At 38.4% G+C, this 14245-nt stretch overlaps 1 protein-coding gene across 2 annotated transcripts in view; it reads left to right on the top strand.

The window, feature by feature from the left end:
* Positions 1-14245, top strand: part of LOC115224649 (transcription factor SPT20 homolog) — a 414115-nt gene that overhangs the window by 331843 nt on the left and 68027 nt on the right. The window contains exons 3-4 of one of the 2 annotated variants that reach the window (XM_036513212.1): positions 2196-2500; positions 3380-3844. In XM_036513212.1, coding sequence (XP_036369105.1) covers positions 2196-2500; positions 3380-3844 — 770 coding nt within the window. Of the gene's footprint in view, positions 1-2195; positions 3845-14245 lie in introns of both variants that reach the window. The other variant, XM_029795511.2, reaches the window with a different exon arrangement.

Raw genomic sequence — 14245 nt, 5'->3', positions numbered from 1 at the left:
ATACATACAAATGGCGGTGCCCCAGCATGGCCACAGCTCGTGAGCTGAAACTAGATAAAGAAGATAAAGAAGAAGATACATGCATACATACATACATACATACATACATACATACATACATACATACATGCATGCATGCATGCATGCATGCATACATACATACATACATACATACATACATACATACATACATACATGCATACATACATACATGCATACATATATACATGCATACATACATACATACATACATACATACATTCGTAGATACGTAGAGGCATTCATACATACGTACGTGCATACATACACACACTCACACGCATATACATGGAGGCAGACACATACATACATGCTTGCATGTTGTGGCAACTGTTGCGACGACGTTTGTGCCAAATCGTCACAGCCGTTTTATTCAACTGGATCCTTCAGTGAGGTGGAGGACGGGGACACGCTGTGTGGGTAACAACCTCTCCCTCATACCGTACTCCCTAGGCTTGGATCCTATTGAGCAGCCTATACTGAAGAGTCAGAATTGAACAACTGAAACAGCACCGGGATAGCCGCTTGTGTGTCAAAGACTGCCATTCGCGCATCGGACTGTTTCGCCACTGCTAACCCGATTTCATTACGACTGACAACTAGGAAATTCATCCGTAGTCATTACTGACACGCGGATACCTCAAAACTGTATCTATGTGCGTTCTCTTCTATTTTTAATTATTTGAAACCTTTCTGTGCAGAAAGATTATAAAGTTCTATCTTTGGAATGTAGATAACAAAAGCAAATTGATATTTTGAACTTGAGAAAAACCTCGCATATTGTATGCGTGTGTGTATTTGTGTGCGTGTGTACGTGTTTTTTTTTGTATGTATGTGTGTGTGTGGATTTCCATATTAGCATGGGTATGTACACATAGTTATGTTGATATAGCAACATGTATAGATATGCATGCGAATGCAAACAAAAGTACCATGCCAAACTATACCGTCTTATTATGTCTTTGTATTTTGTTTGTAAAATTCTAACTGTGAAATTGTGTGTTGAAACAAATTTTATTTTGTCTTGAGAGAGTCATTGCACCAATAATAATAATAACACACGCACAGATTCAATAGCACTTCTTTATTATTAATATATTGGCTAAATATCTAATCGATTGTTTGTTTAATGTGCAGGATAAACAATCCCTCGGCTGTTTGTTAGTCAAAGTTCTTTGGTCACTGTCGCCACCTTTTCAGTGACCTAATGACTTCCCCCTTGCTCCAAGGTCTGCGCTCTAAAAAACGTTTCTCAGCCTTTCGGTTCTAGGGGGGCACCCTTAAAATACATTCCATATCTCAATGAACCTCAATATGAAAACTATTTACCTTCCATTTTTATGGTTATTACTCTTTCATAAGTTTTGATATTATGAGAGATTAAACATATGTAAAAGTGCGCCTTGATAAGGGTTTAATGTCTAAATCCATCGGCCACCACAATGAAATTTTAAGAAAATTTTGACTAAGACCTTCTTTATGCCAAATGCTTCTATGATTCTTTACCTAAAGGTCATTTTCCACGCAGTCCTTCTTGCTACCTACAAATGATAGCATTCTCTATCTTCGAGAATATGCCGTGCATGTCAGAAAATATAATGAATAGATAATTAAACGCAAAAATGTGAAAAATATGCATTTAGATATAATTATCCTATTTATTATTTCTAAGCGATTTCTCGCACAAAATCTGCTGCTAGAAAACTTTAACCCTTTCATCAACTACAGTAACCGTGCTTTTTAAAAAAGCTTTATAATCGTAGAGAAGAATCACCTACCAGCACACATCAATCATCATCAATCATCATTCATTCATTCATTAAGTCAGTCGTTCATTCATTCATTTATTCATCCATTTCTTAATTCATTATCATAATCATTATGTTTAAATATCTGAGTTCCCATAATTTTCTGTATTAAACCATTTTGCATACGAAAGATCTTAACAGTTTTCTCCTTTCTTTTCAATAAACCTTTACATTTCTTTGTTGTTGGTATTTTAATGGCTGCATTTTTTCAATATTGATGACGAAAATTATAATTAGTCTTTCCTCTTTTTAAAACATTTTATATGTTCATCAAACCTTTACAATTTTTTAGCATTTTTCATCTTTTCAATCCAACTAATTTTTTTTTATTTCTTTCTCACTTTTCAGGAAAACGAAGAACCAAAGGACAATGATTGTGAGCAGTTTCAGCCTGCGTTAATTAAATCTGAATCCCTAAACAATGGACAGATTACCTCACCAAAAAACAGGTATCAGCTGCTCACAGAGTCCAAGAAATCTCCTCCCCTACAATGGCGCCCGACACTCCAAAGAGCCGAAACAATAGACTCCACTCCAAAAAGCTCATTATCTGAGCTTCACTCACAGAAACGGAATTATGCTGAAAATTATCCGCGGCACCAGAATGGTTCGACTCGAATGCGCGCTAACAGCATTTCAACTGGAAGAATCAGGTATTCCGATCACAAACCTCACCGATCCCTTCCAGAGCAAAGCTTGTCTAGTCGAGTCAGTCCCCCCGTGCAAACCAAAAATGTAGCAACGAGTACCTCTCCACCTCCCTATGACCCAAATGGCCCAATATCCGAGTTGGATACTACACTAAGGAACTCTTTTAATTCACCATTTTTTCACCCTCAGAGCCCCCCGGTAAGTCCCTTGCCTAACTCTTCCCGATACCATATCCATTCTAAAGGAACGCAATGGACCCCATTCCAAGTGTCTGCAATGACAAGGACCAGTCCAATACACATGCAGCAGAAGTGTCTCAGGTCACCAAGAAGTCCTGTAGCAGCTTCTCTGATAAGATCTCAGTCAGTCGCAATTCCAAGGAGTCCTTCACCACAGTCGCTACTGAGAGTTTTATCTCAGGACTCCCAAAATAAACAAAGCCAACAGCAACCACATGTTCATCACCACCACCATCACCATCACCATCACCATTATCAGCAACACTTTCTCCAGCAACCACAACAGCAGCAGCAGCAGCTACAATCCCACCAACACCAAAACCCACCACCTCCACCTCTACCACAAACACAATACCAACAACAACAACAACAGCACCAACAGCATTACCAACAGCCACAACAGCAAATTCAACAACTCCAACATTATCATCACCCACAACAATTACAACTCCAACAACAACAGCAAATTCAGCAACACCAGCAACAACACCACCAACAACAACATCAACAACAACTACAACAACCACCACAACAATTACAACAACTTCCACCACATAAAATTAGAACTATACAGCAAGAAAACAGTCCTGTCTTTACTTTTCAACAAAATACAATTATTTCATCACCAAATTCCTCTTCCAGGCACCAATGGAATCAAGTATCACTTGTACGATCTCAGACAATATCAACATCAAGAAGTCCACTGAATTTGCCAGCCTGGAACCTTGTTCCAGAATACGCACGTCCAAAACCCTTTCCAGCAGCTCGGATAGGTACGCAACGCATTCTGTCAACAAACCAACCTCTGCCTAACGCCGGTCCTCAAAACATATGTCCAGAAAATTGTAAACTTCCGGTTGTTCGGCACTCACTGTCAGTGCAGAGTACACCGTTGAACGCTACACGCCTAATTCATACTGCATCTACGCCATGTGCTACTGCTTTCTCGGATAGCACTATGAACTTTGCTGGCAACCAAAAGTGGCGCATCAAACACATATCCTATCCTTCTCCTGACTATAGTATGCTGCATAAGAAAAATCTGGAAAATGGATCTTTAGTTGATCAAGCCGACAATGTCAGTGATGTCAGTGATGACGTTAACAGGTAAGTGATTTATTATTACCTTTCTTTGACTATGTATACCGTAAATCTATCTATCTATCTATCCGCTCACTCGAAGTCGACTCTCGGTTACTCGTTGGATCAGTGTCCTCCAGTCAGTTCTATCCTGGGCCGTTTCTTTCGGATTGGCTATGTCCATTCCGGTATCACTCTTGATGGTGTCAAGCCAGCGGGTTCTTGGTCGGCCTTTTCCTCTCTTGCCACTGACCATTCCGAGCATGATGTCCTTCTTCGGGGATTTTCTCCGCATAATGTGATCGAAATATGCCAATCTATGCTTGGTGATCCTAGCTTCCAGCGACATTTTCGACCTGATCTACTTAAGAACTTCTCCATTGGTGAGCCTCGCTGTCCATGGAATCCGTAAAATACTCATCATAATATTGAATTACATCTAATATAGTGAAGACGTAAGGCGACGTGCTTGTAGAAATATTAGCACGCCGGGCAAAATGCTTGGCAGTATTTCGTCTGTCTTTATGTTCTGAGTTCATCATTATCGTCATCATCATCATCATCATCATTACTATAAGGCGGCGAGCTAGCAGAATCGTTAGCACGCCAGGCGAAATGCGTAGCCGTATTTCGTCTGCCGTTGCGTTCTGAGTTCAAATTTCAGCGAGATTGACTTTGCCTTCCATCCTTTCGGGGTCGATAAATTAAGTACCAGTTACGCACTGGGGTCGATGTAATCGACTTAATCCGTTTGTCTGTCCTTGTTTGTCCCCTCTGTGTTTAGCCCCTTGTGGGTAGTAAAGAAATAGGTATTTCGTCTGTCTTCGTGTTCTGAGTTCATCATCATTATCATTATTATAAGGCGGTGAGCTGGCACAATCGTTTGCATGCCGGGAAAAATGCTTAGCGGTATTTCGCCTGTCGCTAAGTTCTGAGTGCGAATTCTACCAAGATCGACTTTGCTTTTCATTCTTTCGGAGTCGATAAATTAAGTACCAGTGAAACATTGGGGTCGATGTAATCGACTGTCCCCCTCCCCACAAATTTGAGGCCTTGTCCTCCAGTAGAAAGGATTATTATTATTATTATTATTATTATTATTATTATTATTATTATTATTATTATTTATTTTATAAGCAGTGAGTTCGCACACCGGGCAAAATGCTTAGCAACGTTTTGTCCGTCTTCATGTCCTGAGTTCAAATTCTGTTTGGGTAGACTTTGTTTTTCATACTTTCGAAATCAATAAAACAAGTACCAGCTAAACGCTGGAGTCGATGTAATCGCCTCATACCATCCCCCAAAACTACTGGCCTTGTACCAGCTTTGTGGTTACGGTATTATTCGGCTCATCATCGTAAGGTTGTGTGTCCTGATTTCGGCTTTACGTTTTGAGCTCTAATTCTGCCAAGTTTGTCTTTGCCTTTCATCCCTTTAGGGTTGATAAAATAAGTACCGGTTGAGCACTGAACTCGGTAAAATCGACTACCCTTTCCTCAAAATATTTCAGTCCGCGTGCCTGTTGTAGGGAGCATAATAGTATGTCAGAGTGTGCAGCATAATTCCTACTGAGTAGAGGCCTTAGTAAACAGTAAAATGGATTTATAGATGGTACTTAGTCATTAAGAAAGCTTCTTGTCAACCATAGTCTTACTTATTGAATTCCTGTTAGTGAAATTAACTTGTAAGCGGACGAGTATTCCACAGACACGTGCTCTTCTAACGTATTTCTTAGACCGATCTAACATGATTAAATGTGATATGATTGGGTTTAGATCTCAGATAGAAAGCAGAGAATGAAAGAGAGAGAGATGGGGTGGAAAGATGAAAAGAGAGAGAGAGAGAGACAGACAGACAGACAGACAGACAGACATAGAAATAATAAAGAATGAATGAAAGAGTGTAAGTGGGAGAGCAAGACACACAGACAGAAGATTTGACCTCGGTACTGGACTGGTACTTCATTTTACTGGTCCTGAAGGGATAAAATACAAGGCCGACCTCAGTGGTATATGAACTCATGGTACAGAGAGCTGGAGCGAATATCACCAGGCATTCTATCCAACCCGCTTACCATTCTTACCTTCTAATGCTAGAACAAAGAAAAGAAGAAATCCTTCGTTGCGCACATTTTTCTCAAGTTCTTCAATCATTTTCACTCCACCCTTATTCTAGCGATTATAATTTCATTGAAACCACCTCCAGAATTAGGTAACTGAAGGTACGTTCAGCTGATCTATAACAAAACAATAATAAAACTGCTTTCAAGTACGTAACCGAAATAATCCTTAGATTATTTCGGTTACATACTCGATACCTGCTTGGTTATCAAAGCAGCAGCAGCAGCAGCAGCAGCAGTAGTAGTAGTAGTAGTAGTAGTAGTAGTGGTTGTGGTGGTGGTGGTGGTGGCGATGGTGGTGGTGGTGTTGGTGGTGGTGGCGGCGGCGGCGGCGGCAACAACAACAGCAGTAGCAGCAGCAGTAGTAGCAGTAGTAGTAGTAGTAGTAGTAGTAGTAGGGTTGATGGTTTAGTTTTCGTTGCAGTAAATTTACGATTCGTTGTACTTAGATGCGATTTGATTTTGGAGAAGATTTCATTGCTATCTCCAGCATGGCAAGCGACCAAATTAAGAGGCTCCACTACGGATAGTAACCTTGATGCTGATATGGAAGGTGATGGTGCTAATGATTAAAACAGGGGTGATGATGATGATGATGTGCATAATGACGATAATGATAATGATGATCTTCCTCATCCTGATCATGCTCCTGATTATGGTGAATGTGATTACGATAAGGATGGTGATAACGAAGGCGACTGGCAAAAGAAATGGAGACGAGGAGGGTGAAGAAAGAGAGGAGGAAGCAGAGAGGGTTGTATCTGTTTACATTCACATTTCAATTAATTGAAATTATATTGAAACGACAGAAGGAAATACATAAAGAAAAATAAAGAAAGCGACAGAGACGGAGGAAAGAGTGAACGAGCGAGAGAAAGATGGAGGGAGAGAGAGAGAGAAGGAGAGAGGGAGAGAGAGAGAGAGAGAGAGAGAGAGAGAGAGAAAGAAGGAAGGGAAGGATTGAGTATGACGATACAATTAAAGATTTCAAAAGGGTTTTATACGTTGCTGCCATTCTATGTTTGAATTTGAAGAATCGCAGAGGTTTTGGAACAACTGTGAAGATCTGCATTGCTAATGCTTTCAGTTGTTTGCCTTAGGCACGTAATTCCATATTACTAGCTTTAATTCATCAAATTGAAAATTGACATAACTCTCAGTATTAAGTATTTTGCATTATAAAGAGAATGCAAACTTCTTATATGATACAAGCCATAATAATCCAACTGGATGGACAATACCAAACGACAAGCATATGTTATTTTATTGATTTTTGTCTTCACTTGATATAGCCTTTTTCATTCACATTGCCCTGTTTTTTTTACTCTCAGCTCGTTGGTCTTTATATATATATATATATATATATATATATATATATATATGTATATATATTTATATAACTCAGGTAAGAGGTAGTGTACTTAATGATGTACGTACAATCTACACTATGAATAGAAGTTTGTTTCTTGGCTGAGAAATGGGGAAAAAAATCTTGAGGTTCGTAAAGAAATGGGGAGATAATCTAAAGAAATTGGTTTCAGTTTTCGGAACATTGCCAGCAATTTCTGGGGAGGGGTTAAGATGATTACATCGAACCCAGCATTTCACTAGTACAGTACTTTTTTTTTTCGACCCGAAAGGATGAAAGGTAAAGTTGGCATCAGCAGATTTTGAACTCAGAACGTAAATACCACTAAGCAATTTGCTCGACATGCTCACGATTCTGCCAGTTCGCCGCCTCAGAAATTAAGGATAAACTTCACAGAAAATTTAAGTTTTATGGTTAAGGCGGCGAGCTGCCAGAATCGTTAGCACACCGGGCGAAATGCTTAGCAGTATTTCGTCTGCCGTTATGCTTTGAGTTCAAATTCCGCCGAGGTCGACTTTGCCGTTCATCCTTTCGGGGTCGATAAACTAAATACCAGTTACGCACTGGGGTCGATATAATCGACTTAATCCCTTTGTTTGTCCTTGTTTGTCCCCTGTATGTTTAGCCACTTGTGGGCAATAAGGAGTTAAGAAATTTTGATTGCTATGGTCAGTGAAAATAAATCTGATATTAGTGAACAAGTGAACAGCTAGAGACATTTTTTTTTTACTTTTTTATCGAGAGCTTCAAAACATCATCTCCAAAGTATATTCTTTTAGAATCTTATTCTGTCACTAAATATTCTTATAGAAAAAGAGTTTCTTGCAGTTTTGCCCGACTAATTGGTGTGAATATAAAACAAAATTGGTGAGCTAAACTAAGTCACTTTCATTATATACAGATAGAAAATTCAAGCAGTTTGTGGTCTTTCGAATGAAATGTTGACAAAATTGTCACCAAAGTGAAATTTGCCGTTTCGTTGGAGAAAAATAACTGAGCATTAGACTGAAATAATGTTAGAATTCTTTTTTAATTAATTTCACAGAAAAATTAATTTTCATCCTATATTTTCGATAACGCTCACAATTTTGTCTGTTTTATTTGTCTATTTAGTTCGGTATTTATTTACTTCTCTGAGGCAGATGCCTAATTAACGTATTATGATGAAGAAAATATTTATTTTCACAGTTTAAGTAATGGCTTTTTGTCTTTAAAAACTTGGTTTTCTTAATTATCGTCTCTCCCTCTCTCCCCTCCCTCTCTCTCTCTCTCTCTCTCTCTCCCCTCTCTTTCTCTCTCTCTCTCTCTCTCTCTTTCTCTCTCTCTCTGACAATATAAAGTGACATTAAATGTAAATGCCGAAAAGATACAGTTATATGGATTAACCGGAATATATACTTCGTTCGAAAATATTTCAAGATATGCTTTTATGAAAAATCTACTAAATATGATTATATAATTTAATAACGCTTAATGACCTGCCACATCATTAACCACGTGTTTGTCATACAAAAATTCAGTATTTAGTGTCCACTCTACAGTCGATATACCACGTTGTTTCTTACTTTATTTTCCTGAATACAAGTCGGAGAAGTATATAGTGTAAATGTAATGTAAACATTCAAACAACGTCACTAACTTGCCCAATCTTACTGCATTTTTACTTAGAAGTTTTGACTCTTCCAAATCGTCTTGGTGTATAAGTCGACCTCCCTTTTTTGGCTGTAAATATTGGTCCGAAAAATTCGACTTATGTCGGAAAATAGGACAAACAAATTTTTTTCATTTGACTAAAATCATTTCTCCCCATAACTACTCGCTCTCTCCCTCTTCCCCCCCCCCTCTCTCTCTCTCTCTCTCTCTCTCTCTCTCACTCACTCTTGCAAGAATGATTTCCAGCTAATTAGAAATAAAATATTTCTCTTCTATATCTCCATCTCAGCATCTTTTCCTCTATGGATTTTTCCAGTCATCAATAGTTGTTCACATTTCCCTTTGCGTTGCCAACATCTGTTTTAAATAGTCTCTCCAGCAACAAGAAAAGAAAAAAAATCTTCCTACTGACTAGTAAAAATTAATTAACAAAAACGTATTCCAATGATATTCTATTTCTTCTTTCTGTCTCTTTGACATTTATGACAAAGGCTTCTGTTACCGATTCTATTCTACCGACCCAATTCATCTTCCTCTTCTCTTCTAATCATTCCTACTAACACTCAATAAACTCTGCAAAGCACGAGGGAAGAACAATGGGACAAAATGTCTCGTGCAATCTTCAAGAAATGTCTTCTGGCCCATGTTTCTCTTCCAGGCCTCAATCTACGAGCCTTCGACTGAAATAACAGTCATCCTAAAAATTTGCTTTCCCTCTCCCTTCTCTTTTCTCTCCTTTCTCTCGCTTCCCTTTTCTCTCCTTTCTCCTTCCTCTCCCTTGTCCTTCCTTTCCCTTCTCCTTCCTTTCTATTCTCCTTCCTCTTCATTCTCTTCCTCCCCATTCTCAGCCGATTAAATAATAACATAAAAATTACAATAACCGTGTCACCACACAAGTTCCTTAATGATAGCAGTGACTTTTCATTGGTAATGAACATATAATCCTACAGATCTCAGTAAAGCTTTAATCTCAGTAAATACTTTTTTAATTTAAAAAAAAACTTACATTGAATTTTAGAATTGGAGGCTCTACCACCAAATATATGCAAATAATAGGAATATTAATTTTTTATTTTACCAGAAGCTTTCTTCAAATACCATTTACCCAGATTCCAAATTAGCAAAATGAGGGAAATATTTAAAGACAGCCACGTTGTTTTCCAAATAGCTACCTGTTGGACAAACCGAAGTACAACCACATTCTAGAGGATAGATATAAAACTTTCCCTTGCCACCACACGCCCTTATAGGTAGCATATACTTAAGCACAAGTAATTGTGGATACACCAAAATATCTTACAGTAATACGATAGTTTTGTGTGAGACCGACATTTTCTAATGCAAAGATGTGAAGTGAAGGCTTTAGACTGATTGATATTTATGAGTATAGCAAATTTACATGGTGACGTTAAATAACTATTTTCTGGTTCGAAGATTTAGATTAAATGAAATTCATCAGTCTACCACTTGCTCCATGTCATTACAGGCCTGTTTTAACCGAGTGTCTGAAGTGAAGACAGTTGTTCATACAATGAGTTAAACAACTCAATTATATTGTCTCTGCAATGCTTGTAGCTACAGAATATACTGTCGTGACAAGAGGATTGTAATAAAGACAACTTCAGTGGCTTTTTGATAACATTTAGGAAACAAACACTTCAAATTTCCTGAGTGGTAAAAAAACGGCATGGGTACATATCTTATTTCTTTATTGCCCACAAGGGGACAAACAAGGACAAAGAGATTAAGACTATTACATCGACCGCAGTGTGTAACTGGCAGAATCGTTAGCACGCCGGGCGAAATGCTTAGCCGTATTTCGTCTGCCGTTACGTTGTGAGTTCAAATTCAGCCGTGGTCGACTTTGCCTTTCATCCTTTCGGGGTCGATAAATTAAGTACCAGTTACGCACTGGAGTCAATATAATCGACTTAATCCGTCTGTCTGTCCTTGTTTGTCTTCTCTGTGTTTAGCCCCTTGTGGGTAGTAAAGAAATAGGTATTTCGACTGTCTTTTCATTTTGAGTTCAAATTCCACCGAGGTCGACTTTGCCTTTCATCCTTTCAGAGTCAATAAATTAAGTACCAGTTGCGTACTGGGGTCTATCTAATCGACTACCCCCAGCCCGCTAAAAAAAAATTTCAGGACTTGTGTCTAGAGTAAAAAAGAATATTTATCAATTTTTTCCTTTTCTTTGTTCAAATAAAGAATTGAGAATTTCTGCGAGTGCATATGAAGGTTCTACGAAGAATCTAGAAGTTCAATTCTCAAAGCATAGAAGAACTAGTACTCTTTGTCTCCCTTTACCAAAAGGTTTTTCAGAAAAATTTAGAACATCAATTATTAAAATATTTGTCATGGAGTTGATACTAAAATCATAGAGATGGATTTATCACTTATTTATATATGGACAAGTGAACAATAGCATCGTTGCTTACAGGTTTCCAACTGGCCCATTACTGGTTTGCTGCATTTGTAGTGACTAAGGTAGCAAGGGAGTTTTTGTGCAACTTGACAGAACAAATATTAAACAAAGTGTTTCTCTCCAGTATTTAAATCCTTTGCAGATATAAATCGTTGAACGTTACGCGCATAAACGCTCGTGTATTTAAATATATGTGTTTTTTTTTTTTTTACTGTAAGTACAAGGCCTCGAATTTTGGAGTGGGGCCTAATCGGTTACATTGACCCCCAGTGCTGAACTATCACTTTATTTTATCGACCTCGAAAGGATGAAAGCAAAGTCGACTTCCGCGGAATTCGAACTCAAAACGTAAAGCCGGAAGAAATTCCACTAAGCATTTTATCCGGCGGGCTAACGACTCTGCCATCTCACCACCTTGTCTATAAACACAGTAATGCTGATCAGTTGGATTGAACTCGAATTCACATGTGTGTTAAGCAAATTTCTTAGTCACTCAGACATGCCATTCTCGTTTGCATGTGTCACAAAACATTTATTACGTATTGTAGTTCTTTTCACAAATGTCAATACAACGCAATAACCTACGCAAGAAAATTTGTTAGTTGATTGCTAGTGAGGTCTTCGCCAAATTCATTGCTAATTATTGCATCCGCTGTTTGCAAACTGCAGTCATCATAAATACATCTCCGATGTATCTTTCACTCACTCTCAACAAATATCAAATATTAACTACCACCAAAATTACTTTCAATCGTTTGCCAACATAAGAGCAGTGGATTGCTAGATTCGTTAGAACGTCCAACTAAATGCTAATAAACATTTGTTTCGGCTCGCTACATTCTGAGTTCAAATCCCCCATCCCACGCGAGGTCAATTTTGCCTTTCATCTCTCTGGTCTCTGTAATGGGGTCGATGTAATCGGCTAAATCTCCAATCCTATCCCCCAAATTTATAGCCAAGGCCTACGTTAGAAACAACGATTGACCAATATTATGAAGAAAATGGCAGCAATAAATGAAGATGTGTTTGATCATAAGTGACCAGAGGCTAAATATCAACTTGACAATAAAGGAAATTTACATTAAAATTGCATAAAAGTATCGAGTCATTGCGACTTTAGTACAAGCAATATGCGGGCACTTTGACATGGTGGTCAGTAACAGTATGATGAGTCACAATGTATCATTAATCACACTAGTCTTGGATTTCGAAATGGTTGCCAGTAGCAACATGTTATCAGCCAAACCAGTTTCAGTGGATTTTTTAATGGCGGTTAATCACGATGTGATATCAATCTCAGTAGATTTTGTTGTGGGTGTGAGTCACGGCCCGTCATCAATCACTCTAGAATCAGTGGATTTTGTAATTGAGGTCAATTCCAATGTACCAGTCTTAGTGAATTTTGTAACGGTTTTGAGTCCCAGTCCGTCATTAATCACACTAGTATCGTCGGATTTTGTGATTGCGATCAATCACACTCTGCTATCAGTCACACTCTGCTATCAATCACAGTGGATTTTCTAATGGTTGTGAGTCGCAATTTGTCATCAACCATACCAGTGTCAGGGGATTTCTTAATGGTGATCAGAATCATTAAGTTGTAAATCTCAGCAATATTGTCAGTGAATTGGAGTGGAGGAGTGGAGTCTTCAAGAACTTTATAATGCCACACTATCATCTCAACATGGAATCCTCTACAAAGCAAAGGACGATAGAGGTTGGCATCAGTGACGTCGCAACTCATTTCTACGGCTGAGTGAATTAGGGCAATGCGAAATAAAACTTCTTGCTCGAGAACACAACACGCAGCCCGGTCCTGGAATTGAACTCACTACTTAATCATTGTGAGCCCGACACACGCGTGTAGTGATGCATATATATATATATATATATATATATATATATATATATATATATATATATATATATATACGCGCGCGCGCGTGTGTGTGTGTGAACTCATCATTCATTAGCGATTTGTATCATAGATAATTGTTGCTCGATCTGCTAAAAATAGCAACTGAATCGCCCTCATATTTTACATTAACGTATTCTAAAAAGGAAGAGACCAATAGGAAAATGCAAACCTAAAACCATTTATATTTGAAACAAACAAAATTACCAATATGAATATTATCAGATTTGCAACATCTGTCATCATAGTAATATTGATTTAAGATTTTGGCACAAGGTCAGCAATTCTAGTGGAAGGGGTAAGTCAATTGCAGCAACCCCCGTGTTCAACTGGTACTTATTTTATCGACAATGTCAATATCGGAAAAATTTGAAAGCAGAACGTAAAGACGGACGAAATGCCTCTAAGTCGTTTTCTCCGGCGTGGTAACGAATCTGCCTGCTCACCGCATTCATAGGTCTGTAATATTGGTTTCAAATTTTGACACAAGGCCAGATATTTTGGGGAAGGAGCCAGCTCGATTAGAACGAGGCAAATGCTCCACTGGTACTTATTTTATCAACCCCGAAGGGATGAAAGCCAAAGTCGCTCTCGGAGGTTTCAAATTTTGGCGCAAGACCAGCAATTTCGGGGGAGAGGTAATACATGGACTCCAGTATTCATCTGGTACTTATTTTATTGACCTCGAAAGGACGAAAGTTCAATTCGGTGGAATTTGAACTCAGAATATGAAGATAGATGAAATGCTGCTAAGCATTTTGCCCGGCGTGCTAATGATTCTGCTTGCTCACCGCTTTTATATGTCTGTAGTATTAAAATTATTGACTCGTTAGAGCGTTGCATAGATTACATTCGTTTCAGATAACGGTGCCCAGTGTTCAAATACTTCTTGCGTCAATTTCACGTTTCATCTTTTCAGGATCGAGGAAAAAAGGACGTGTTCTGAG

Source organism: Octopus sinensis, linkage group LG2, assembly GCF_006345805.1.
Source record: "Octopus sinensis linkage group LG2, ASM634580v1, whole genome shotgun sequence".
NCBI classification, from domain to species: domain Eukaryota; kingdom Metazoa; phylum Mollusca; class Cephalopoda; order Octopoda; family Octopodidae; genus Octopus; species Octopus sinensis.
The sequence above is the reverse complement of the archived record's forward strand: the minus strand, read 5'-3'. Positions and strand labels throughout refer to the sequence as shown.